This window comes from Nyctibius grandis, chromosome 17 (assembly GCF_013368605.1).
Source record: "Nyctibius grandis isolate bNycGra1 chromosome 17, bNycGra1.pri, whole genome shotgun sequence".
Taxonomy (NCBI): Eukaryota; Metazoa; Chordata; class Aves; order Nyctibiiformes; family Nyctibiidae; genus Nyctibius; species Nyctibius grandis.
The window spans coordinates 10045486-10066656 of record NC_090674.1 but is presented as its reverse complement, the minus strand read 5'-3'; the positions used below and the strand labels follow the sequence as shown (position 1 = coordinate 10066656).

The following is a 21171-nucleotide window of genomic DNA, read 5'->3' as shown; positions in this document are numbered from 1 at the left end:
TGTCCCTTGTTGTCCCTTGTCTCCCTGTGGTGTCCCTTGTTGTCCCTTGTCTCCCTGTGGTGTCCCCTGGGAGCTTTGGTTTGTTTTCTCGGGGCTGGAGGGGGGACCAGGAGGGATTGGAGCGGACAGGGAGGTGCAGGGGCTGTTCCTGGGGAGAGAAGTGGTTGAAAGGGGGAAAGAAAAGAGGATGGGGAAGGTTTTTGGAGGGGAAATGTTTAATAAAAATAGAAAAACACCAATTCTGCAAGAAAACAACAGGGAGCAGCGGGGATTAGGGGCCGTTTGAGGCCGGGGGAGCTGAGCCTTGGTACGGAGCTGGGCCTCCAGGGCGTCTCGGCGGTAGGAAAGCCTCGGGGAGCCGCGGAGGCAGCACCTTCGTCCCCCGGATCAGCCCCGGGGACGGAGGGACGGTGGCTCCCGCAGCAGAAAATGGAGCCCTGGCCATGTGCCAGCCCCACCGCGGGACTACAGCTCCCAGCTGCCCGCGCTGGGCGGCCGCTGGCACCGAGGGGCCCGGGTGGGCTGTGAGGAGCCCCGGGGAGCCCCCACTGCAGACCCCGGCCCCCCCGGGGAGCGCCCTGGCCTCGGGGAGCGCCCAGCGCCGCGTGGGGATCTGCAAGGCCGAGCCCGGGCAGGGAGAGGGAATGGCGGGGCCGTGAGGGGCGGAGAGGGGCCGGGGGGCGCCCCAGCAGCTCGGCCCCGCGCCCCGGGGCCGCCCCGGGCCCGACGGGGGTCACCGGGAAGGGGAGGGGCGAGGACTACAGCTCCCGGCGTGCCCCGCGGCTCCCGGCGTGCCCCGCGGCGGCCCGCACCGCCCGCGGCCAATCCCAGGATGCACCGCGCCACGGGGGGGCGGGGCTTCGGACTACAGCTCCCGGCGTGCACCGCGGCGCCGCTTGGCGGGAACTACCCGTCCCGGCATGCACCGCGGCACCCCCCACTGCCCCTCCTCAGCGAGCGGCGCGGGAGAGGCGGAGGTGAGCGGGGGGGGGGCGGTTTGTGCGACCCCCGGGTACCCTTTGGGGGGTGGGGAGGGCTCTCTGGGACCCCCGGGTGCCCTTTGGGGCGGGGGGGGCTCTGAGGGGCACCTGGGTGCCCTTTAGGGGGGCTCTGTGGGACGACCGGGCCCCTTTTTGTGTATGGGGGGGGTCCCTGCAGGATGCCTGGGTGCCCTTTGGGGGTGGGGGGCTCTGTGGGACGTTTGGGTGCCCTTTGCGGGGGGGGGGGGGGCTCTGTGCGACATGTTGGTGCCCTTTGAGGGGGTGGTGGGGCTCTGTGGGACGTTTGGGCCCCCTTTCTGTGGGGGGGGCTCTGCAGGGCGGCTGGGTCCCCTTTGGGGGGGCTCTGTGTGACACCTGGGTCCCCTTTGAGGGGGCTCTGCGGGACACCTTGGTGCCCTTTGAGGGGGTGGGGGGACTCTGCAGGATGCCTGGGTGCCCTTTGGAGGGGGGGGCTCTGTGTGACACCTGGGTCCCCTTTGAGGGGGTGGGGGGGCTCTGTGTGACACCTGGGTCCCCTTTGGGGGGGGGGGGGGGGGCTCTGTGTGACACCTGGGTCCCCTTTGGGGCTGTGGGGGGGGGCTCTGTGGGACACCTGGGTGTCCCCCCCTATCCGAGGCACGTCACCCTGGGGACCACAAGGTGGGGGGTCCTGACTTGCTATCCCCCCCCCACCTCCAGCCCCCCCCCCCTGCGGTGCCATGCGCCTCTCGGCCCTGCTGTGCGCGGGGCGGCTGCGGCTGCCCCCCGGTTACCGGCACGGCACGTGGCGCCCCGACACCAAGGCTGCCCAGCTCCGCAACCCCCCGGGGCTGCGCCGCCGCAAGATCTTTGTGGAGCCCATCGCCAGGGAGGACTGGAAGGTGTTTCGGGGGGACACAGTGAGTCTCACCCCCCCCCCCTTCCCACCCCCAGGATGGCGGCCGGGCTGGGGGGGCCCCCCTGACCCCCTCTCTCCGCCGCAGGTCCAGGTCCTCACCGGGAAGGATGCGGGGAAGCAGGCGATGGTCACGCAGGTCGTGCGAGCCCGGAACTGGGTGGTGGTGGAAGGGCTGAACACGGTGAGGCTGGAGGTGTTCGGGGGGGGCTGTGCCGAGGGGGGGGACACGCTACAGCCTGGGGGAAGAGCGGCTGGAAAAGGCCCTGGAGGTGTTGGTCGATGGCGGCTGGATATGAGCCAGAACTGTGCCCAGGTGGCCAAGAAGGCCACCAGCATCCTGGCTTGTACCAGCACTAGTGTGGCCAGCAGGACTAGGGCAGGGATCGTCCCCCTGGACTCGGCACTGGTGAGGCCGCACCTCGAATCCTGGGGTCAGTTTTGGGACCCTCACGACAAGAAAGACCTTGAGGTGCTGGAGCGAGTCCAGAGAAGGGCAACGGGGCTGGTGAAGGGTCTGGAGCACAAGTGTGATGGGGAGCGGCTGAGGGACCTGGGGGGGTTTAGTGTGGAGAAAAGGAGGCTGAGGGGAGACTTTATGGCCCCAAGTTGCCCCAGGGGAGGTTTAGGTTGGAGATCAGGGACAATTTCTTCCCCAAAAGGGTTGTCAAGCCCTGGCACAGGCTGCCCAGGACAGCGGTGGAGTCCCCATCCCTGGGGGGATTTAAAAGCCCTGTAGATGTGGTGCTGACGGCCATGGGTTAGTGGTGGCCTTGGCAGCGCTGGGTTAACGGTTGGACTTGATGATCTTCAAGGTCCTTCCCAACCAAAACCATTCTGTGACCCCCCCGGGCTGTCGCTAACCCCCCCATTCCCCCCCAGCACTACCGCTACATCAACCGCACGGCCAAGTACGCCGGGACCTACATCGCCAGTGAGGCGCCGCTGCTGCTCACCCAGATCTCCCTGGTGGACCCCGAAGACCGGTAACAGCCGGGGCGGGGGGCGAGGGGACCCCACCGTGACCCCCCCACCCCGCTGACCCCCCCTCTGCCCGCTGCGTGCCGGCAGGAAGCCGACGGAGGTGGAATGGCGCTACACGGAGGAGGGCGAGCGCGTCCGCGTCTCCCTGCGCAGCGGCCGCATCATCCCCCTGCCCCTGTGGCAGCGCTGGGACGGCGTCGTCCCCGAGCAGTGGATCGGTGAGATGGGGGGGGGGGGACATGGCTGGGGAGGGGGTGGGGGGGATGTGGGTCCCCCCCCAGGGGCTCAGCGGTGTCCCTCGGGCTGCACGCAGACGGCCCCAAGGACACGGCGGTGGAGGACGCGCTGGACAAGACGTACCTGCCCTCGCTGAAGACCTTCGAGGAGGAGATCATGGACGCCATGGGGATCGTGGAGACGCGCAGGGCCAAGAAATCCTACTGGTATTAACTGGTATTAACTGGTATTAACTGGTGGTATGAACCAGAAACCCCCCCAGGGTGGGGTCTGCAATAAAGCCACCCCTTTATTTTCCCCGTTTATTGGGGTTTATTGGGGTCCGCGCGCGGCCCCGGGGGCCGGGGGGCTCTGCCCCTCCTCGGGGGGCTCCGTGTCCCCCGCGTCCTCGTCGCTGTCCTCCTCCAGCCCCGACAGCGCCGCGCCCAGGGGGGTCCGCGCCGCCACCAGCACCAGGTTACGTGGGGAGAAGCGGGGGTTGAAGAGGGGCACGAGGGCGCACTGGAACCCTGCGGGGACGGGGAGGGTCGGTACCGGCAGCGCTGCAGCCCCCTCCTCGCCCTGACAGCCCCCTCCCCACCACGACAGCCCCCTCCCCGCCACGACAGCCCCCTCCCCGCCACGACAGCCCCCTCCCTGCCACCACAGCCGCCCCCCGCCACCACAGCCGCCCCCCACCACCACAGCCCCCTCCCCACCACCACAGCCCCCACCACAGCCCCCTCCCCACCACCACAGCCCCCTCCCCGCCACCACAGCCGCCCCCCACCACCACAGCCCCCTCCCCACCACCACAGCCCTCACCACAGCCCCCTCCCCGCCACCGCAGCCCCCTCCCCGCCACCGCAGCCCCCTCCCCGCCACCGCAGCCCCCTCCTCGCCACGACAGCCCCCTCCTCGCCACCGCAGCCCCCTCCTCGCCGCCACAGCCCCCCCCCCGGCCCCCACCTTGCTCCCGCAAGTAGAGCAGGCGGTCGAGGAGGATGAGGGTCTCCACCAGCGGGGCCAGCAGCAGGGAGAGGCTGAAGAAAGCCACCACCTTGTGCTGCTGCTCCAACATGGCCCCCACGGCCTCCGACTCCAGCGCGACGGTGGCCGGATCCAGCCCCACGCGGGGCAACCCCAGGCGGGCGTACCTGGGGAGGGGCGGGGGTAACATCATCACCGGGGGGGGGGCAAATTGGGGGCACAAAGAGGTGTCCCCCCACCCCAAACTCACTGGGGGAAGCTGAGGGCGTGCGCTTTCTTCACCGTCTGCACCCCCGGGCGCCTCATGCCGGGGTGGGCCGCTCGGATGAGGGTCTCGAGGACGGCGCGGTAGCAGTGGACGCGCAGGGAGCCGCTCTCGGCGTCCAACCGCCCCACGTATTCCTCCAGCGCGTGGCAAGCGCCTTCCCGAGCCCGGTAAGAGAGTTGGTGACCCGGTAATTTGGCTACCCAAGAGCTTAAAGGGTAGCCAAAAGGGTCGCCGGGGGGTTGCGGCGGGGTAGAGAGCTTCATGTGACAACAGGGGACGGAGGCGAGGGCGGCCACGGCGGGGCTGCGAGCGAAGTGGCGCAGCAGAGCGGGGCTGAGGTCCCCGCAGGCGTGGAGCCCCGTCACCAGCACCCGCTGCCCCCCCTCAGCCCCCCCCGGCCCCCCCAGAGGGTTCCTGGCGTTGGGGGTCGGTGCCGGGGGGTCGGGGGGCAGCAGGAATTCCCCCCAGGGAGCCTTGGGGTCCAGGCGGCCGGCGACGTGGCGCGGGGCTCGGGGGGTGAGGGGTGGTGGGGGGCGGCGGGGGGGGGGCTGGGGGCACCGGGGGGGCCCCTCCGCGTTCCCTGACCCCCCCGTTTTCCCCAGCTCCCGCAGCAGCTCCCGGTCGAAGTGCTCGGCCGTGGCGGCCAGGCGGCCGTCGCCCTCCACCGCCGTGACGGAAAAGCCGAGGCCGAAGGCCAGGAGTCGCGAGAGGTGGCCCTGGGGTAGGGGGGGGGGACACGCTCAGCGTGGGGGGGACACACACACATCCCCCCCCCCCCCCCCCCGTCACCCCCTGCCCCTACCTGCCCCGCTCCGACGTCCACCACGCGGTCGCAGCCGGTGGCCTGGCTCAGCCGCTGCAGGAGCTGTGGGGAGAGGGGGGGGGGTTGGGGGGGGCTGCAGGGGGGGTCTGGGGGCCGGGGGGGGGGGGTATGGGGGGGATTTGGGGTGGGGGGGGGGCACCCACCTTCCCCAGGCGCCGGATCTCGTGCTGCTTTTTGGGCTTGATGTGGCGGCGGAGCAGGGGGTGCAGGCGGGCGCTGTGGCAGGGGGGCCGCGGGGCCGGCCCCCCCCCCCCACGGGGGAAGGCGAGGGCGCGGGCGGCAGCGGCGAAGGCCAGGAGGGAGAGGGGCCAAGTGGCCCCCGGCCCCCCCCGCTGGCCCCCCAGGAGCCCGGCTAGCTGCGGGGGGGTGGCACTGGCCAGGGCGACCTGCCAGGGCGGGGGGAGCTGCGCCCAGAGCCCCTCGGCGAAGAAATCCTGGGGGGAGAGGGGGTGTCAGCGGGGGGGGACACACGGGGGGGTGTGGGGACACGGGGGGGGGCGTGGGGACACGGGGGGACACGCGGGGCCACTCACGATGACGTAGGCGTCGAGCAGGGGCCGGTAGAGCGACAGGAGGCGGATGATGTCGGCCGCGCGCTGCTGCTCCCGCTGCAGGCCCGGGCGGGGGGCGGCCGCCATGGCGGCGCCTGGGGGGGGGGGCGTCACCCCCCCTCCGGCTCTGACGTCACGCCGGGGTGTGTGATGTCACCGCGGGATGTCACCCCCCAGCCTCAGGCTGTGACCTTGCGGGGCTGTGACGTCGTGGTGCTCTCAGTGGGCATGATGTCACCGGGCTGTGACATCACGAGAGGAGGTGATTCCCCCTCCCGCGGCCATGACGTCACCAGGCCATGACGTCACCCGGTGAGGCGCCCCCCGCAGCTATGACATCACTGGGTCACACCATCACCCAGGAAAGCAGCTCCCTCCCCACCATGACATCACAGGCCATGACATCACAGGCCATGACATCACTATGACATCACCCAGGGATGCGATTCCCCCTCCCGCAGCCATGACGTCACCGGGCCGTGACGTCACCCGGCGCGGCGCCCCCCTGCGGCCATGACATCACCAGGCAGCTCGAGCAACCCGCCCGCACCGACGAGCTGTGACGTCACCCCGGGCTATGACGTCACATGTGCCGTCAGCACCGAGTCCTCCCAGGCCACAGAGTCGCCCCCGCCCGGCGGGCCAGAGCGGCCCCACGCGCCACTCACCGCCGCGTTCCCGCCGCAGCGCTGCGCATGCGCACACGGGGAGGGGGGGGGGGGGGCGCAGGCTTATTACGTCACTCCCGCGAAGCGAGCAGTTTCCGCTTCCGGGGCGCGGAGGTGAGCGCGGGGGGGGCGGCGGCGTGGCCGGGGCCTGCGGGGGGTCGGTGCCGGCGGGGCCCGGTGCTGAGCTGCCTCGCCCCGCCGCACGCAGGACCGGCCCGGCCGGGCCCCGCCATGGCGGATTTGCTCCTCAACGTGAATTTCGCCCCATCCGAACGCCCCAAGAAGAAGGAAACCGGTAACCGAAAGCACGAGAGCTTCCTACGGCGGCGGCGGGCGCTGGAGCAGCGGGGCGTGCTGAAGCAGAAGCAGCTGCCGCCGCCCGGGAAGGGCCCGCAGAAGCAGCCGGGTCCCGGGGGCAGGAGGGGCGGGAGGCCGGGGGCGTCCGGGAGGGGCCCGAAGAAGCCGAACTCCGTCCAGCCCAAGCCGTGCCCCAAAGCCAACGGGCCCGTGGCCACCCGCCGGCCCGGTGTGGCCACCCAGAACGGCTCCACCGGCTCCCAAGGACCGGACCTGCCCCCCAACCCGAAGCCGACGGCCCGTGGAGGGGCGAAGGGACCCCCCGCGTCCATCCCCCCCCGGCCCAGCAAACTGGTGGCCATAGACTGTGAGATGGTGGGCACGGGGCCCGGCGGGCGCACCAGCGACCTGGCCCGCTGCAGCATCGTGGGCTACCAGGGCGACGTCATGTACGACCAGTACATCCGCCCCGTCGCCCCCATCGTGGATTACCGGACCCGTTGGAGCGGCATTCGGCGGCAGCACATGGTGAACGCCGTCCCCTTCGGCAAGGCCCAGCGAGAGGTGCGCCCGCGCCGGCGTTTCTGGGGGTGATGCCGCCTGGGGGGGGGGACACAGGGCTGGGGGGGGACACAGGGCTGGGTTCTTCATCTCGTGGGCTTTTAGGGCCGTTTGTGGGGTTTGTCAGGGCTGCGGGGTCTCACCCGTGCGGGTAGGGGCTGCCTGCGTCCCCGTCTGGCCTCTGCCACAGCGGGAGCATCCCCACGCCGCCATGTGGGTCCACACCTTCGCAGTGGGGCAGCCCCACATCCCTGGGCGTGAGCTGTGAGGCAGAAACCTGCGGAGCTGCTGGGTGTCTTAAACCCTCTTCTTCCCTCCCCGCTCCTCAGATCCTGCGCATCCTCTCCGGGAAGGTCGTGGTGGGCCACGCCATCCACAACGACTTCAAGGCGCTCAAGTATTTCCACCCCAAAGCGCTCACCCGGGACACGTCCAAAATCCCGCTGCTGAACCGCAGGGGCGGCTTCCCCGAGAACGTCTCCATCTCCCTGAAGCGCCTCACCAAGGAGCTGCTGCACAAGGACATCCAGGTACCTCGGCTGCATCCTCACCCCACCCTGTCTCGGCAGCCGCCGAGCTCCCCGTGCCCCCCTGAGAGGTGTGGGGATCCCCCTGTGCCACACCGAGGGGACAGGAGCGGGGAGGTTTGTCACTGAGGAGACGTTGGGGTTTCACACCTTGTCCTGAGATCTGGGCGCTCTGAGTTGCCCCGCTCCTTCCCCGGAGCGAGGCAACCCCGTGCCTCAGTTTCCCCTTCCCTAAAAGCCAGCCCGCAGGAGGAGGGACCCCCTCAGCTCAGCGCCTGCAGTGCCAGGGGGGCTTTTTGCTGCTGTCAGGGTGGTGGCCACCCCCTGCCTCTGTCCCCAACAGGTCGGCAAGAGCGGCCACTCCTCGGTGGAGGACGCCCGCGCCACCATGGAGCTCTACAAGGTGGTGGAGGCGGAGTGGGAGCAACACCTGCTGCTGAACCCCGAGAAGGAGTGACGACCCCCCAGCCTGGCCCTACACCCCGAGAGGGGCCCGGAGCCCGCGGGGACGAGCAGCGAGCGCCCCGGGGCTGCTCCGTCCGTCCGGGCGAGGTAGCAGGGACGGACAGACGGACGGAGCGTGGAGCCAGGCGCCGCACCCCGACGTGCCTTGTTTCGCTCCAGCCTCCCCCAGGGTGGTGGGGGAGAGCTGGGGCCACCCTGTGCCTTCCCAGGGGGGTCCTGTGCCCCCCCCAGACACCTCGGTGCTGCCCGAGGTGCCGGTAACGCGGCAGGGCCCAAGCCCGAGCGGTGCCGCCGGTCTGGGTGCGGCGGTGGGGCCGTGCCGGCTGCGGTGGCCCCGGTTGCCCGGGGGGAATCGGTGCCCGGGGTGGGCTCCTGCCACCCCTCGGCTTCCTCCCGGCTTGCCAAACTACCTCTGCCGAGGGCAGGAGCCGCCCGAGGGCTGCGGCGGGGGCGTGGGAGCGGGCGGCAGCTCCTGCCGGGAAGTCCCCGCTCCCCCTCGGTGATTTCGGTGCCGTTTTCCTCGTTGCGTAAATGGTGCTGCCAGTGCGGGGGCCGGGACGAGCCCGGGCACGGCGGGGGGGTGGCCGGTGTCGCCCCAAACGAGCCCGGGCACGGCGGGGGGTGGCCGGTGTCACCCCAAACGAGCCCGGGCACGGCGGGGGGGTGGCCGGTGTCACCCCAAATGAGCCCGGGCACAGCAGGGGGTGGCCAATGTCACCCCAAACGAGCCCGGGCATGGCGGGGGGTGGCCGGTGTCACCCCAAACGAGCCCGGGCATGGCGGGGGGGTGTCCGGTGTCACCCCAAACGAGCCCGGGCACGGCGGGGGGGTGGCCAATGTCACCCCAAACGAGCCCGGGCACGGCGGGGGGTGGCCAATGTCACCCCAAACAAGCCCGGGCATGGAGGGGGGTGGCTGGTGTCACCCCAAACGAGCCCGGGCACGGCAGGGGGTGGCCGGTGTCACCCCAAATGAGCCTGGGCACGGCGGGGGGTGGCTGGTGTCACCCCCAACGAGCTCGGGGACGGCGGGGGACCGGTGTCACCCCGTCTGCCTGCACGGTGCCACCCTACACACGGTGCCACCCCACACACCGGTGTGTGGCTGTTCCCTGAACTCTTGGAACGTGCCCCCGAGTTCTCCGTCCGCCCCGGCGGGGCGGGGGGGGGTGGGAGAACTGGCTTTGAACCCAAGTGTTGATGGACAACATCCTAATTAAAAAGAAATGATTAACGAGCCCTCTCTTTCGCCGCTGGGGGGGGGGGATGGCGAGGGAGGGCAGCGGGGCCCGGGGCCGAGCGCCGCGTTTCCGGGCTGCGAGCCGGCCCCGCGGGTGGCTGCTGTCACCCGTCACCTGCCAACATCTGCCTCGCTGTCACCCTTCCTCCTCCTCCTCCTCCTCGTCACGACGTGGCCCCTTCCCCCTCTGCCCGGGGCTTGTGGGGACCCCCCCACTTCACCCCCTTTCCTGGTTGAACCGCGGGGTGCCGCGTGGTCACCGGGGTGGCCAAAGTGGCCAAGCCGTGCCCAGGCTGCCGGCCATCCCCGCGGCTCCTCCTCGTCACCTCCTTCGTCACCGGGCCCGGGCGCGGTGCCGGTGCCGAGCCAACGGGCTCCCTCCCGCCCGCGCTGGATTTTCCATCACATTTTCCACCCTTCGGGCGCGTTTACGTGGCCGCGCTCGGCCCCGGAGAGCGAGGGGGGGGTTTGGGGGGCACCCACCCCCTTCACCCCCCCCTCCTGCGGTGGGTTCCCCTTTTTTTGGGGGGTTTAACCCCAAAAATCTGCGCGCTGGGGAGGGGGTTTGTGAGCATCGCATAGACCAGGATCCTCTGGGAGGTGGTTTTTTTTTTGGGGGGGGGGCAGCTTTGCAGCGCTCTCCCCCTTCCAGTGCCCACATGTGTGCACATGTGTGCATGTGTGTGCACACGTGTGTGCCTGGTCACGCCTTGCACGCCCATCCCGCCACCCTGGGGAGGGTGGGGAAGCTCTTGCAGCCCCCAGACCCGAGGGAAGGTGGGAGCCTTTGTGTCTGGGCCGGGTTTGGAAGCGATTAGCGGGGTGATGGGGGGGGGTTTATGAGGTGGGTTATAAATGGCCGGTCGTTAAAGGATTTTTTTTTGGACGTCTCTGGAAATGAGAAGCAGGCGGCGCGGCCCCGGCGCGGCGGCACACGCTGGCGGCGGCTCGGGGTCGCCGGGGGCTTCGCTCCCCTGTGGGGATCCCGCCGGCCACGAGCCGGGTTTGGGTTCAAGGGGTCTCAGCGGGGCGGCTGCTGAGGGGGCGCGTGGGCTCCATCCTGCCCCACCGCCGGGGGGTCCTGGTGGCCACTGGGCTGGGGCCAGCGATGGTCACAGCGGCCAGCTGTGATTCATTTCCGTGGCCATGGCCGGGGAGGGGGGAAGGAGGAGAGGGGGGCTGCACCCCACCAGCTGGGATGGATTTACCGGGGTGGAGGGGGGGGGTGATGTGCCCCTCGCTCAGCCCCACGCAGCAGCTCGGGGGGGGCTTCATCCCAGCCCCCACATCGGAGCCCCCCAACCCCTCTCCCAGTGCAGTGAGATATTGAGGGGGGGGTCAGCAATGAGCCCCCCGCGGCCTCGGCAGCGGGGTGTGGGGGTACACATCACCCCGGCGCGGGCTGGGGACCTCGGGCAGCCGCATCCCCCCCCCCGCCATGAGGGGCTCTGGGGCATTTCAGGGGGCCCATAGGGGTGTCCAGGCGAGGGGGGGGGGGCCCGCAGCCATCTCTACGCTCCGGATTTCTGCGGTTGGCGAGGGTTTGTGCCGGGAAGGGGGGAGCGGGCGGCCGGTGCCAGCTGTTTCCAGCGGCCGAGCCAACCGCTGCTGCCCCGGCACGCTGCTCCTCGCCGGCCACCCCCTCTCCCGGTTCATCCCCCGGGGGTCCCCGCTTCTCCCCGGGGTGGGGTGGTGGGGAGGGGGTTATTTAGTGCCGGTTATTCGCCTGCCCACCCCAGGGAGGGAGAGGAGGGTGGGGTGCGAAGGCTCCCGGCACAATCCCTTCCAGATGTGGCGGCTGCCGGGGCCGGCGCTCATGGGGGGTCCAGCGCCACCAGGACGAGGGGTCCCCGTGGGGGTGGGGGTCCCCATGGGGGTGGGGGTGCCCCAGGGTGGGGCATTTATTTTTTTGCCCCTAAATTTGGAGCAAACGCGGCGTCACCCCCCTCCCATGCCTCCGTGACAGGGGACACCCACCTCCTGCACCCCTGGGATGAAGGGCTTGGGGTCACCCTTCCCCTGCGCCCCCTCCCCGAGCCCCTCCGGCTCCGCTGGGGTTTGCAGAGAGCCCCGTGCCCCCCCTGTCCCCCCCTTGTCCCCTCCGGCGTCACGTCGAGCATCCGCGTCGCTGTAGGTCGGGTTGTGTCAGCCCTTTGTTCCCGATCCTGTTCGTCGGGGGATTAGGGCCACGCTGCAAGCCGGGACTTGGCTCACGCGGCGGCGTGGCCTGGAGATTTTGGGGGTGAGGAGGGGGACGTGGGGGTGACGGTGGCTCTGGCGAGGCGTTGTCACCCCACACCGGAGCAGAAACCTCTCGCCTTCCATCTCAGAGCTGCCACGGATGAGCCGCAAACGCCATTTCTCACTCGCCCACCGCGGTTTCGGCCGCCACCGCGGCACCTTCCCCCGTGGCTGTGGGTGCACGAGCACCTGCACACGCCTGCACACACGTCTGCACATCTGTGTGTGCGAACACGCGTGCTGCGTGCACACACGTGTGCCCTTGGCGTGTGCATGTCCATGGGTGCCCAGCCAGCACCCGGCTGTGCCGCCGGCGTGCGAGTGGACACCGGGCTGGGCAGCTCTGTGTGCCCAGGGTGGGTTTAGGGGGTGTGGGCAGATTTAGGGGGGTTGCAGGCAGCTTGGGGGGGATGTGAGCAGTTTGGGGGGGTACAGGCAGATTAGGGGGGTGCAGGGAACTCAGGGGGATGTGGGCAGTTTGGGAGGGGTGCAGGCAGATTAGGGGGTGCAGGTGGTTCAGGGGGGTGTAGGCAGCCTGGGGGGGAAGTGAACAGTTTGGGGGGGTGCGGGCAGCTTGTGGGGGTGTGGGCAGATTTAGGGGGGTGCAGGCAGATTAAGGGGTGCAGGCAGCTCAGGGGGGTGCAGGCAGCTTGGGGGGGGATGTGAGCAGTTTGGGGGGGTGCAGGCAGATTAAGGGGTGCAGGCAGATTAGGGGGTGCAGGCAGATTTAGGGGGGTGTGGGCATCTTGGGGGGGTGCAGGCAGATTAGGGGGGATGTGAGCAGTTTGGGGGGGTGCAGGCAGATTAGGGGGGTGCAGGGAGCTCAGGGGGGTGCAGGCAGATTAGGGGGGTGCAGGGAACTCAGGGGGATGTGGGCAGTTTGGGAGGGGTGCAGGCAGATTAGGGGGTGCAGGTGGTTCAGGGGGGTGCAGGCAGCTTGGGGGGGATGTGAACAGTTTGGGGGGGTGCGGGCAGCTTGTGGGGGTGTGGGCAGATTCAGGGGGGTGCAGGCAGATTAAGGGGTGCAGGCAGCTCAGGGGGGTGCAGGCAGATTTAGGGGGGTGCAGGCAGATTAGGGGGGTGTGGGCAGATTAGGGGGTGCAGACAGATTAGGGGGTGCAGGTGGTTCAGGGGGGTGCAGGCAGTTTGGGGGGGGATGTGAGCAGTTTGGGGGGGTGCAGGCAGATTAGGGGGGTGCAGGGAGCTCAGGGGGATGCGAGCATCTTGGGGGGGGTGCAGGCAAATTGGGGGGTGCAGGGAGATTTAAGGGGGTGCAGGCAGCTGGGGGGTGCAGGCAGCTCGGGGGGGGGTGTGGGCAGTTCAGGGGGGGTGCAGCCAGATTAGGGGGTGCAGGTGGTTCAGGGGGGTGCAGGCGGCTGGGGGTGCCTCCATCCCGCACCCCCCCGGGGCAGATCCGGGGCGGGGAGGGGGCTCCCCCGGCTCCCCCCGGTTCCCCCCGGCTCCCCCCGGCTCCCAGCCCCGCAGGTGAGCGGGGAGTCCCCGGCAGCGGGGCCGGGGGTTGGGGGGGGGCGGAGGGGGTGGGACCAGCCCGGCGATAAAACGGGCGGGACGGGACGGGACGGGAGAGCGGCGGGGCCGGGGCTGGTGCCGGTGCCGGTGCGGAGGGAGCGGCGGGTCGGTTCCCTCTCGGTTCCCCCTGGTTCCCCCCCCCAGTAGCCCCCCCCAGTAGCCGCGATGCCCAACTTCTCCGGGAACTGGAAGATGAAGAGCTCGGAAAACTTCGAGGAGCTGCTGAAGGCGCTGGGTGAGTGCGAGCCCCCCGCCCCGGGACCCCCCCGGTATCCCGGGATCCCCCCCCCCGGGGCTGGCAGGGGAGGTGAGGGGGGGTCCTGCCCCCCCATCTCCCCATCAAAACCCTCCTCCAGCCTGGGGGGGGTGGGATCGCAGGGCTCGAGGGGACCCCACTGCGCTCCCCCCCTTTTCACAAAGCCCTCGGTGTTGCTGCCCCATGGGGGAAACTGAGGCACGGGGAGGCGGGGGGGGGGGGGGGCTGGACAGCGTGTCCTGCTCCCGAGGGGTCCAACATGGCCCCTGCACCCCCCCCTCTCCTCCCTGCCTCAGTTTCCCCACCGTGAAGCCCTCCCCAAACTCTCCCCCCACCATCACCGGGGGCTTCCTCCCCCCCCCCCCCCTGCACCTGCCACCCCAAAAGCACCCAACGGGGTTCACCTGACACCCCCCCTCGGGGGGGGGGCGGACCCCCGGGGTGTCCCCAAATCCCCAGCCCACTTGGGACCTCGCTGCGTGGGTGCCCCCACCCCACAGGGCTCATTTCGTGCCCCCTCCACCTCCCACCGCGGTGTCCCGAGGGGGCTTTGGGGCGGTTTATAGGGCCAGGACCCATAGTGGGGGGGGGGACACAGGGTGTGGGGGTCTCCAGAACTTTGGGTAGGGCTGGAGCCGGCCCCCCCACTGCTCCCCTCCGCCTGACCCTCTCCTCGCCCACCGGGGAGCTGCCGGAGCCAAATATTTTCCAGGTTAGGGGATCCGGAACAAATATTTCGGGATAATTATCACTTTCTTGGGTTTCACTCCCGCCCCACAGCCCCCTTCCCCCCCCCCCCTCAACCCCGCCGAGAAACCTCAGCAGGAAAATCAATCTGCCACCCCCCAGCGAGCCCCTCGGCACGAGTGGGGGGCTCCTGCCCTTCCGACCCCCCCACCCGACCCCCCCCCCCCCGGGCCTTTGGGCAGCTTTGGGGGGAGCTGATACCCCCAGACCCCCCTGGGCAGAGGGGCTGGGGGGGGGAAATCAGCTCAAGACCCCAAATCTGGCTGCAGCATGTGCCCCCCCCCCGTTTTGCTCCATTTGGGGGGGGTCTCCTCATCCCCCCCCACCCGCCGTGAGCAGCATATGGGGGGGGTGGGGGGCTGCGGTTTCGGGCACCCACTGCAGGGTGAGACGGGTCCCAGAGGGAGGGAAGGGACTTGGGGGGGGGGCTGTGGGGACCCCCAGCCCCACCGCCCCAGCCAGCAGCGGCAGCCGGGAGGGTCCGGCCATGGGGACGTGGAGGGGACCCCCGGGGGACATGGAGGGGACCGCGGGGGCAGGGACATGGAGGGGACCCCCGAGGGACATGGAGGGGACCCCATGGGCAGGGACATGGTGGGGACCCCATGGGGACGTGGTGGGGACCCCCGGGGGACATAGAGGGGACCCCGGGGGCAGGGACGTGGTGGGGACCCCTCAGGGACGTGGAGGGGACCCCCGGAGGACATGGAGGGGACCCCGGGGGCAGGGACGTGGAGGGGACCCCAGGGGCAGGGACGTGGTGGGGACCCCATGGGGACGTGGAGGGGAACCCCGGGGGACATAGAGGGGACCCCCAGGGGCAGGGACATGGTGGGGACCCCTCAGGGACGTGGAGGGGACCCCCGTGGGGACGTGTGTGTCCCCCCCCGCTGCCAGGGGATTTGGCTCCCACGATCACCCTCATCCCACCCGTGTCTCCGCTGTGGGGCTGGGAATGTCCCCCCCGGTGCCAGGGGAGCCCCTTTGTGCAGGGACCTTCTGTGGGGGGGGTGGTGGCCGGGGCACTGTCCCTCTCCCGGGGCGGGGGCCCACCCCCAACTTTGGGCTGCCGGAGGGTGACAGGGGAACAATGTCCCCAAAGAGGAGCCGGGCTGGCCCCGGTGACAGCCGGGGGCGCGGGGACGTGATGGATGAGGCGCCCCCGGGAGCGGGGACAAAGCCCCAGCTGCCCTGCGGGGGGGGGGGACACACGGAGGGGACCGCGGGGACCCCTCGGGGGGGGGTCACGCAGGTCACCGGGCGCGGGGCTGCGGGTCCCTTGTCCCCGCTGTCACCCCGTGCTGGCTGAGCCCTCACCCCCCCCCCCCCGCACCCTCCCCGTCACCCCCGTCCCTCCCCCCGGGCGCATCCGGAGCCGGCCCCGGCATCGCCCCCCCCCCCCCCGCCGCCAGGTAACGAGAGCCAGATGTGGCCCAGATGTGGCTGGAGGGGGGGGGCTCACACATCCCCCCACCGTGGGTTGCTCGGGGGTCCCCTAGGATGTGTCACTGCCCACTCGGGGGGGCCATGGCGGTGTCCCCCCTCCCCGTGCCCTGAAAGGGGCTCCCGGGGGAGAGGGGGGGCCACATCCAGCCCCGGAGGCTCTGAACCCCCCGGGGAAGGGGCAGCTCCGGGTCCCCCCCTCACTGAGGGGGGCTGCTGGGGCTGGGGGGTGCTGCAGACTGGGGGGTGCCGGGGGGGTGGTGGAAGCTGGGGGGGTGCTGGGGACTGGGGGGGTGCTGCCGGCTGGGGGGGGTGCTAGAGGCTCGGGGGGGTGCGGCAGGCTGGGGGGGTGCTGGGGGGCTGCTGGAGGCTGGGGGGGGTGGTGGTGGGGTGCTGGAGGCTGAGGGGGTGCTGGGGGGGTGCTGGAGGGTGGGGGTGCTGGGGGCTGGGGGGTGCTGGGGGGGGTGCTGGAGGCTGGGGGGGTGCTGGGGGGGTGCTGCAGGCTAGGGGGTGCTGGGGGCTGGGGGGTTCTGGGGGGGGTGCTGGAGGCTGGGGGGGTGCTGGGGGGCTGCTGGAGGTTGGGGGTGCTGGGGGCTGGGGGGGGGTGCTGGAGGCTGGGGGGGTGCTGCAGGCTGGGGGTGCTGGAGGGGTGCTGGAGGCTGGGGGGAGGCTGGGGGATGCTGGGGGGGTGCTGGGGGCTGGGGGAGGATGCTGGGGGGGCTGCTGCAGGCTGGGGGGGTGCTGGGGGGGTGCTGGGGGCGGGGGGGCTGCTGGAGGTGGGGGGCTGCTGGAGGCTGGGTGGGTGCTGGAGGCTGGGGGGGCTGGGGGGGGGGGGCTGCAGGCTGGGGGGGTGCTGGGGGCTGGGGGGGGCAGCTAGAGGCTGGGGGGGGGGGAGCTGGAGGCCCAGGGGGTGCTGGGGGGGTGCTGCAGGCTGGGTGGGTGCTAGAGGCTGGGGGGGTGCTGGGGGCTGGGGGGCTGCTGGGGGCTGGGGGGTGCTGGGGGGGCGCTGGCGGGGGGGAGGATGCTGGGGGGGCTGCTGCAGGCTGGGGGGGGCAGCTAGAGGCTGGGTGGGTGCTGGGGCCCCCAAGGGGGGTGCTGGGGGCTGCTGGGGGTGCTGGCGGGGGGGAGGGTGCTGGGGGGGTGCTGGGGGGTGCTGGCGAGGGGGGGGGTCTCGACGCCGCCGTGCCCCCGGCCAGGCGTGAACGTGATGCTGCGGAAGATCGCGGTGGCGGCGGCGGCGAAGCCGGCGGTGGCGATCGGGCAGGACGGGGAGCGCTTCTCCATCCGCACCGCGACCCCCGTGCGCACCACCGAGATCCGCTTCCGCGTGGGCGAGGAGTTCGAGGAGCAGACGGTGGACGGGCGGCCCTGCAAGGTGCGGGGACCCGCGCCGGGCCCCCGAGGGCACCGCACACGCGTGTGCGTGCGTGTGGCTGCGTGTGTGCGCACTGGTGCACGCGCATACATGTACACGTGTGTTTGTGCGTGTGCATGTATCGTGCACGAGGGCAGGAGCACCCACTTGTGTGTGTGTGTGCACAGTGCACATATATGTGTGTGCACATGTGTGTGCATGCACACAGCTGTGTGTGCACACTGGTGCACGTGCATGCATGCACACATGTGTCTGTGCGTGTACATGTATCATGCACGAGGGCAGGAGCACCCACTTGTGTGTCTGTGTGTGCACAGTGCATATGCACATGTGTGTGCACATGTGTTTATGTGTGCACATGCAACTTGCACGAGGGCAGGAGCACCCGCTTGTGTGTGTGTGTGTGCACAGTGCACATGTGTGTGCACACTGGTGCATGTGCACATGTGTGTTTGTGCGTGTGCACATAACATGCATGAGGGCAGGAGCACCCGCTTGTGTGTGTGTGCACAGTGCACAAGTGTGTGCATGCACACGGCTGCGTGTGTGTGCACGCTGGTGCATGTGAACGCATGCACATGTGTGTTTGTGCGTGTACACGTATCATGCACGAGGGCAGAAGCACCCACTTGTGTGTGTGTGTGCACACGGCTGTGTGTGTGCACACTGGTGCACATGCATGCATGTACATATGTGTTTATGTGTGCACATGCATCTTGCACGAGGGTAGGAGCACCCGCTTGTGTGTGTGTGTGTACAGCACATGTGCACATGTGTGCATGCACACGGCTGCATGTATGTGCACACTGGTGCACACATGCACATGTGTGTTTGTGCGTGTACACATATCGTGCATGAGGGCAAGAAAACCCACTTGTGTGTGTGTGTACAGCACACGTGCACATGTGTGCACGCACATGTCTGCATCTGTGTGCACACTGGTGCACGCATGCACACGTTTTGCAGGAGGGCAGGAGCACCCGTTTGGGTGTGTGTGTGCACAGTGCACGTGTGTGTGTGCACAGTACACGTGTGTGCACGCTGGTGCATGTGCACGCATGCACACGTGTGTTTGTGCGTGTGCATGTATCGTGCATGAGAGCAGGAGCACCCACTTGTGTCTGTGTGTGCACAGTGCACATGCGTGTGCATGCACATGGCTGTGTGTGTACACTGGTGCACATGCACTCATGTACACGTGTGTTTGTGCGTGTACACACGTTTTGCAGGAGGGCAGGAGCGCTCAGGCATGTGTTCATGCACACAGATGCATGTGTGCATGCACACACGTGTTTGTGCCTGCCTGTACATCTTGCACGAGGGCAGGAGCATCTACTTGTGTGTGTGTGTGTGCACATAGGCACGTGTACACGTGTACACACGGCTGCATGTGTGTGCATCCTGGTGCATGTGCACACACACATCTGTGCATGCACACGCGTTTTGCATGAGGGCAGGAGCACATGTGTGTGCGTGCACAGGCGTGTGTACACATGTGCACGCACACTTCTGCATGCTCACACACACATGTGCACGCACAGATGTGCACGCACACTTCTGCATGCTCACACACACGTGCACACACACACGTGTGCACACCCGCACATCTTGCACGAGGGCAGGAGCGTGTCTGCGTGCACATACACGCGTGTACACTCACATGTGTGCACACTTACATGTGCAACTGCACACATGCGTGTGCCACACGCTCCCTCTCCCCCCTCGCCCCCCCCGGCACCACTGTGTCCCCCCCCCCAGGTGACAGATGACCCCGGGGGGGGGACACAAATGGCACCGGGGTGGTGACGGCTGGTCCTGCCCGGGGGGGGCTGCGCGGGGGCTTCTCGGGGTGTGTGTCCCCCCCAATGCCACCCTGTCCCCCCCCAATGTCACCCTGTCCCCCCCCCCAGAGCCTGGCCAGGTGGGCGAGCGAGAACAAGCTGGTGTGTGAGCAGCGGCTGCTCAGGGGCGAGGGGCCCAAGACGGGGTGGTCGCGGGAGCTGACCAACGACGGGGAGCTCATACTGGTGAGGGGGGGGGCAAACTGGGGGGGACTGGGACTGGGGAAGGGGGGCATCTGCCCGAGTGCATGCTGGGAAACTCCCATGGGGGGGGGTCTGTGACCATGACCCCGCTCCTCCTTGCAGACCATGACCGCCGACGATGTCGTCTGCACCCGCGTGTACGTCCGGGAGTGACCCCCCCCCCTCGCTGTCCCCCCCGCCATGTCCCCCCCCCCCAGACCCCTTTACCCCCCCCACGTCCCCTCCACACCCCCCCCACCCCAGGGAGGGGGGTTACACCCGCCCCCGGGGGGCAAAACAGCGCGACCCCTTTATTTGAGGGGGGGAACGCAGCTTTTTGCCCCCCCCCCCCAGCACGGGGGGTCTCGGGGGGGGGGGGGGGGGGAGGACAATCATCTCCCTGGCCCCGTTCCCCCCCGCCTTGTCCCGGGTTTGGCTCGGGGCCGGCGCGGCGGCGGGGGGTAGCGCGGCCCCTCCCTGCGCTTTCGGGTTGGATTTCACCGGTTTTGGGTCATTTCAACATTATTCTATTTTTTTTTTTAATTTTTCCATACCCCTCCCCCCCACCCCCGCTCGCCCCCTCCCCAATATTTATTTGTGAATATTAATAACGCAAACAAACACCAACCAACCCCCCCGCCCCCAACTCGGTGGCACCGGGGCCACCCCCCCCCACAAAGGGTCCAAACCCCCCCGGGATCGTCCCCGCTGCCTCCCCCCGCCTCTGTTCAATAAACGTCCTACAACCCCTCCCCGTGTCCCTGTCCCCCCTCAGTGTCCCTGTCCCCTCCCGGCATCCTTGTCCCCCCCTCAGTGTCCCTGTCCCCCGCGGCATCCCTGTCCCCTCCCGTTGTCCCTGTCCCCCCTATCGGTGTCCCTGTCCCCCCCCTCGATGTCCCTGTCCCCTCCTGGCATCCCTGTCCCCCCCACCAGTGTCCCTGTCCCCCCTCAGTGTCCCTGTCCCCCCCCTCGATGTCCCTGTCCCCTCCTGGCATCCCCGTCCCCTCCCGGTGTCCCTGTCCCCCCCCTCGATGTCCCTGTCCCCCTCCCAGCATCCCCGTCCCTTCTCGGTGTCCCTGTCCCCCTCCCGGTGTCCCTGTCCGCCCCCTCGATGTCCCTGTCCCCTCCTGGCATCCCTGTCCCCCCCACCAGTGTCCCTGTCCCCCCTCAGTGTCCCTGTCCCCCCTCGGCGTCCCTGTCCCCCCCTCGGTGTCCCTGTCCCCCCCCTCGATGTCCCTGTCCCCTCCTGGCATCCCTGTCCCCCCCCACCAGTGTCCCTGTCCCCCCTCAGTGTCCCTGGCCCCCCTCGGCGTCCCTGTCCCCCCCTCGGTGTCCCTGTCCCCCCCCTCGATGTCCCTGTCCCCTCCCAGCATCCTTGTCCCCCTCCCATTGTCCCTGTCCCCCTCGGCATCCCTGTCCCCCCCCTCGATGTCCCTGTCCCCCTCCCAGCATCCCCGTCCACCCTCAGTGTCCCTGTCCCCTCCCGGTGTCCCTGTCCCCCCCCCCTTGGTGTCCCTGTCCCCTCCTGGCATCCCCGTCCCTTCTCGGTGTCCCTGTCCCCCCTCAGCATCCCTGTCCCCCCTGTCGGTGTCCCTGTCCCCCCCTCGGTGTCCCTGTCCCCTCCCGGTGTCCCTGTCCCCCCCCCGATGTCCCTGTCCCACTCCCAGCATCCCCATCCACCCTCAGTGTCCCTGTCCCCTCCCGGTGTCCCTGTCCCCCCCCTCGATGTCCCTGTCCCCCCGTGAGTGTCCCTGTCCCCCCTCGGTGTCCCTGTCCCCTCCCAGCATCCCTCTCCCCCCTCGATGTCCCTGTCCCCTCCCGGTGTCCCTGTCCCCCCCCCAGCATCCCTGTCCCCCCTCTGCGTCCCTCTTCCCCCTGGCATCCCTCTCCCCCCCACCAGTGTCCCTGTCCCCCTCCCGGTGTCACTGTCCCCCCCTCATGTCCCCGGCCCCTCCCGGCCCCACGCACCGATCCTGCCCCGCACCCGTTGCACAAGGGGCCGGGGGCAGAGGCGGTGGCCGGGGTTGGCACGTCCCAGCGTGGGAAGCGAGGGGCAGCCGTGGGGCAGCCGTGGGGCAGGGAGGGTGCCGT

General features: G+C 69.8%; 4 protein-coding genes across 5 annotated transcripts; 3 read left to right on the top strand and 1 right to left on the bottom strand.

Annotated features, from left to right (window-relative positions):
* Positions 1 to 912: 912 nt before the first annotated feature.
* On the top strand, positions 913 to 3393 carry MRPL24 (mitochondrial ribosomal protein L24). Its single transcript, XM_068414511.1, has 6 exons — positions 913 to 977; positions 1680 to 1879; positions 1964 to 2059; positions 2758 to 2861; positions 2947 to 3077; positions 3173 to 3393. Exons 2-6 carry the CDS (start codon positions 1700 to 1702, stop codon positions 3307 to 3309), a joined length of 648 nt encoding a protein of 215 aa, XP_068270612.1. The 5' UTR covers positions 913 to 977; positions 1680 to 1699; the 3' UTR covers positions 3310 to 3393.
* METTL25B (methyltransferase like 25B) lies at positions 3306 to 6398 on the bottom strand. Of its 2 annotated transcripts, none has more exons than XM_068414509.1 (7): positions 6376 to 6398; positions 5690 to 5949; positions 5300 to 5590; positions 5136 to 5198; positions 4316 to 5049; positions 4045 to 4232; positions 3306 to 3605 (listed from the first exon to the last, which is right to left on the bottom strand). In XM_068414509.1, exons 2-7 carry the CDS (start codon positions 5792 to 5794, stop codon positions 3409 to 3411), a joined length of 1578 nt encoding a protein of 525 aa, XP_068270610.1. In that variant the 5' UTR covers positions 5795 to 5949; positions 6376 to 6398; the 3' UTR covers positions 3306 to 3408. The 2 variants fall into 2 exon arrangements, with proteins under 2 accessions (XP_068270610.1, XP_068270611.1); XM_068414510.1 differs by having other exon boundaries at positions 5690 to 5907; positions 6376 to 6395.
* A 122-nt stretch (positions 6399 to 6520) lies between these two features.
* On the top strand, positions 6521 to 9458 carry ISG20L2 (interferon stimulated exonuclease gene 20 like 2). The gene is made up of 3 exons (XM_068414623.1): positions 6521 to 7236; positions 7563 to 7763; positions 8104 to 9458. The coding sequence occupies exons 1-3, from the start codon at positions 6607 to 6609 to the stop codon at positions 8215 to 8217; spliced, it is 945 nt and encodes a 314-aa protein (XP_068270724.1). The 5' UTR covers positions 6521 to 6606; the 3' UTR covers positions 8218 to 9458.
* A 3942-nt stretch (positions 9459 to 13400) lies between these two features.
* Positions 13401 to 19278, top strand: CRABP2 (cellular retinoic acid binding protein 2). The gene is made up of 4 exons (XM_068414624.1): positions 13401 to 13470; positions 16878 to 17056; positions 18967 to 19083; positions 19204 to 19278. The coding sequence occupies exons 1-4, from the start codon at positions 13401 to 13403 to the stop codon at positions 19252 to 19254; spliced, it is 417 nt and encodes a 138-aa protein (XP_068270725.1). The 3' UTR covers positions 19255 to 19278.
* The last annotated feature ends 1893 nt before the right edge of the window (positions 19279 to 21171 follow it).

Bases quoted from the DNA above. Each gene is read 5' to 3' on its own strand.
- METTL25B (XM_068414509.1), bottom strand. From the start codon at position 5,794: ATGGCGGCCGCCCCCCGCCCGGGCCTGCAGCGGGAGCAGCAGCGCGCG. The intron at 5,591-5,689 runs GTGAGTGGCCCC...CTCTCCCCCCAG, and splicing joins TGCTCGACGCCTACGTCATC to GATTTCTTCGCCGAGGGGCT. The intron at 4,233-4,315 runs GTGAGTTTGGGG...GCCCCTCCCCAG, and splicing joins CACGCCCTCAGCTTCCCCCA to GTACGCCCGCCTGGGGTTGC.
- ISG20L2 (XM_068414623.1), top strand. From the start codon at position 6,607: ATGGCGGATTTGCTCCTCAACGTGAATTTCGCCCCATCCGAACGCCCC. The intron at 7,237-7,562 runs GTGCGCCCGCGC...CCCGCTCCTCAG, and splicing joins TCGGCAAGGCCCAGCGAGAG to ATCCTGCGCATCCTCTCCGG. The intron at 7,764-8,103 runs GTACCTCGGCTG...TGTCCCCAACAG, and splicing joins TGCTGCACAAGGACATCCAG to GTCGGCAAGAGCGGCCACTC.
- CRABP2 (XM_068414624.1), top strand. From the start codon at position 13,401: ATGCCCAACTTCTCCGGGAACTGGAAGATGAAGAGCTCGGAAAACTTC. The intron at 17,057-18,966 runs GTGCGGGGACCC...CCCCCCCCCCAG, and splicing joins TGGACGGGCGGCCCTGCAAG to AGCCTGGCCAGGTGGGCGAG. The intron at 19,084-19,203 runs GTGAGGGGGGGG...TCCTCCTTGCAG, and splicing joins ACGACGGGGAGCTCATACTG to ACCATGACCGCCGACGATGT.
- MRPL24 (XM_068414511.1), top strand. From the start codon at position 1,700: ATGCGCCTCTCGGCCCTGCTGTGCGCGGGGCGGCTGCGGCTGCCCCCC. The intron at 1,880-1,963 runs GTGAGTCTCACC...TCTCCGCCGCAG, and splicing joins AGGTGTTTCGGGGGGACACA to GTCCAGGTCCTCACCGGGAA. The intron at 2,060-2,757 runs GTGAGGCTGGAG...ATTCCCCCCCAG, and splicing joins TGGTGGAAGGGCTGAACACG to CACTACCGCTACATCAACCG.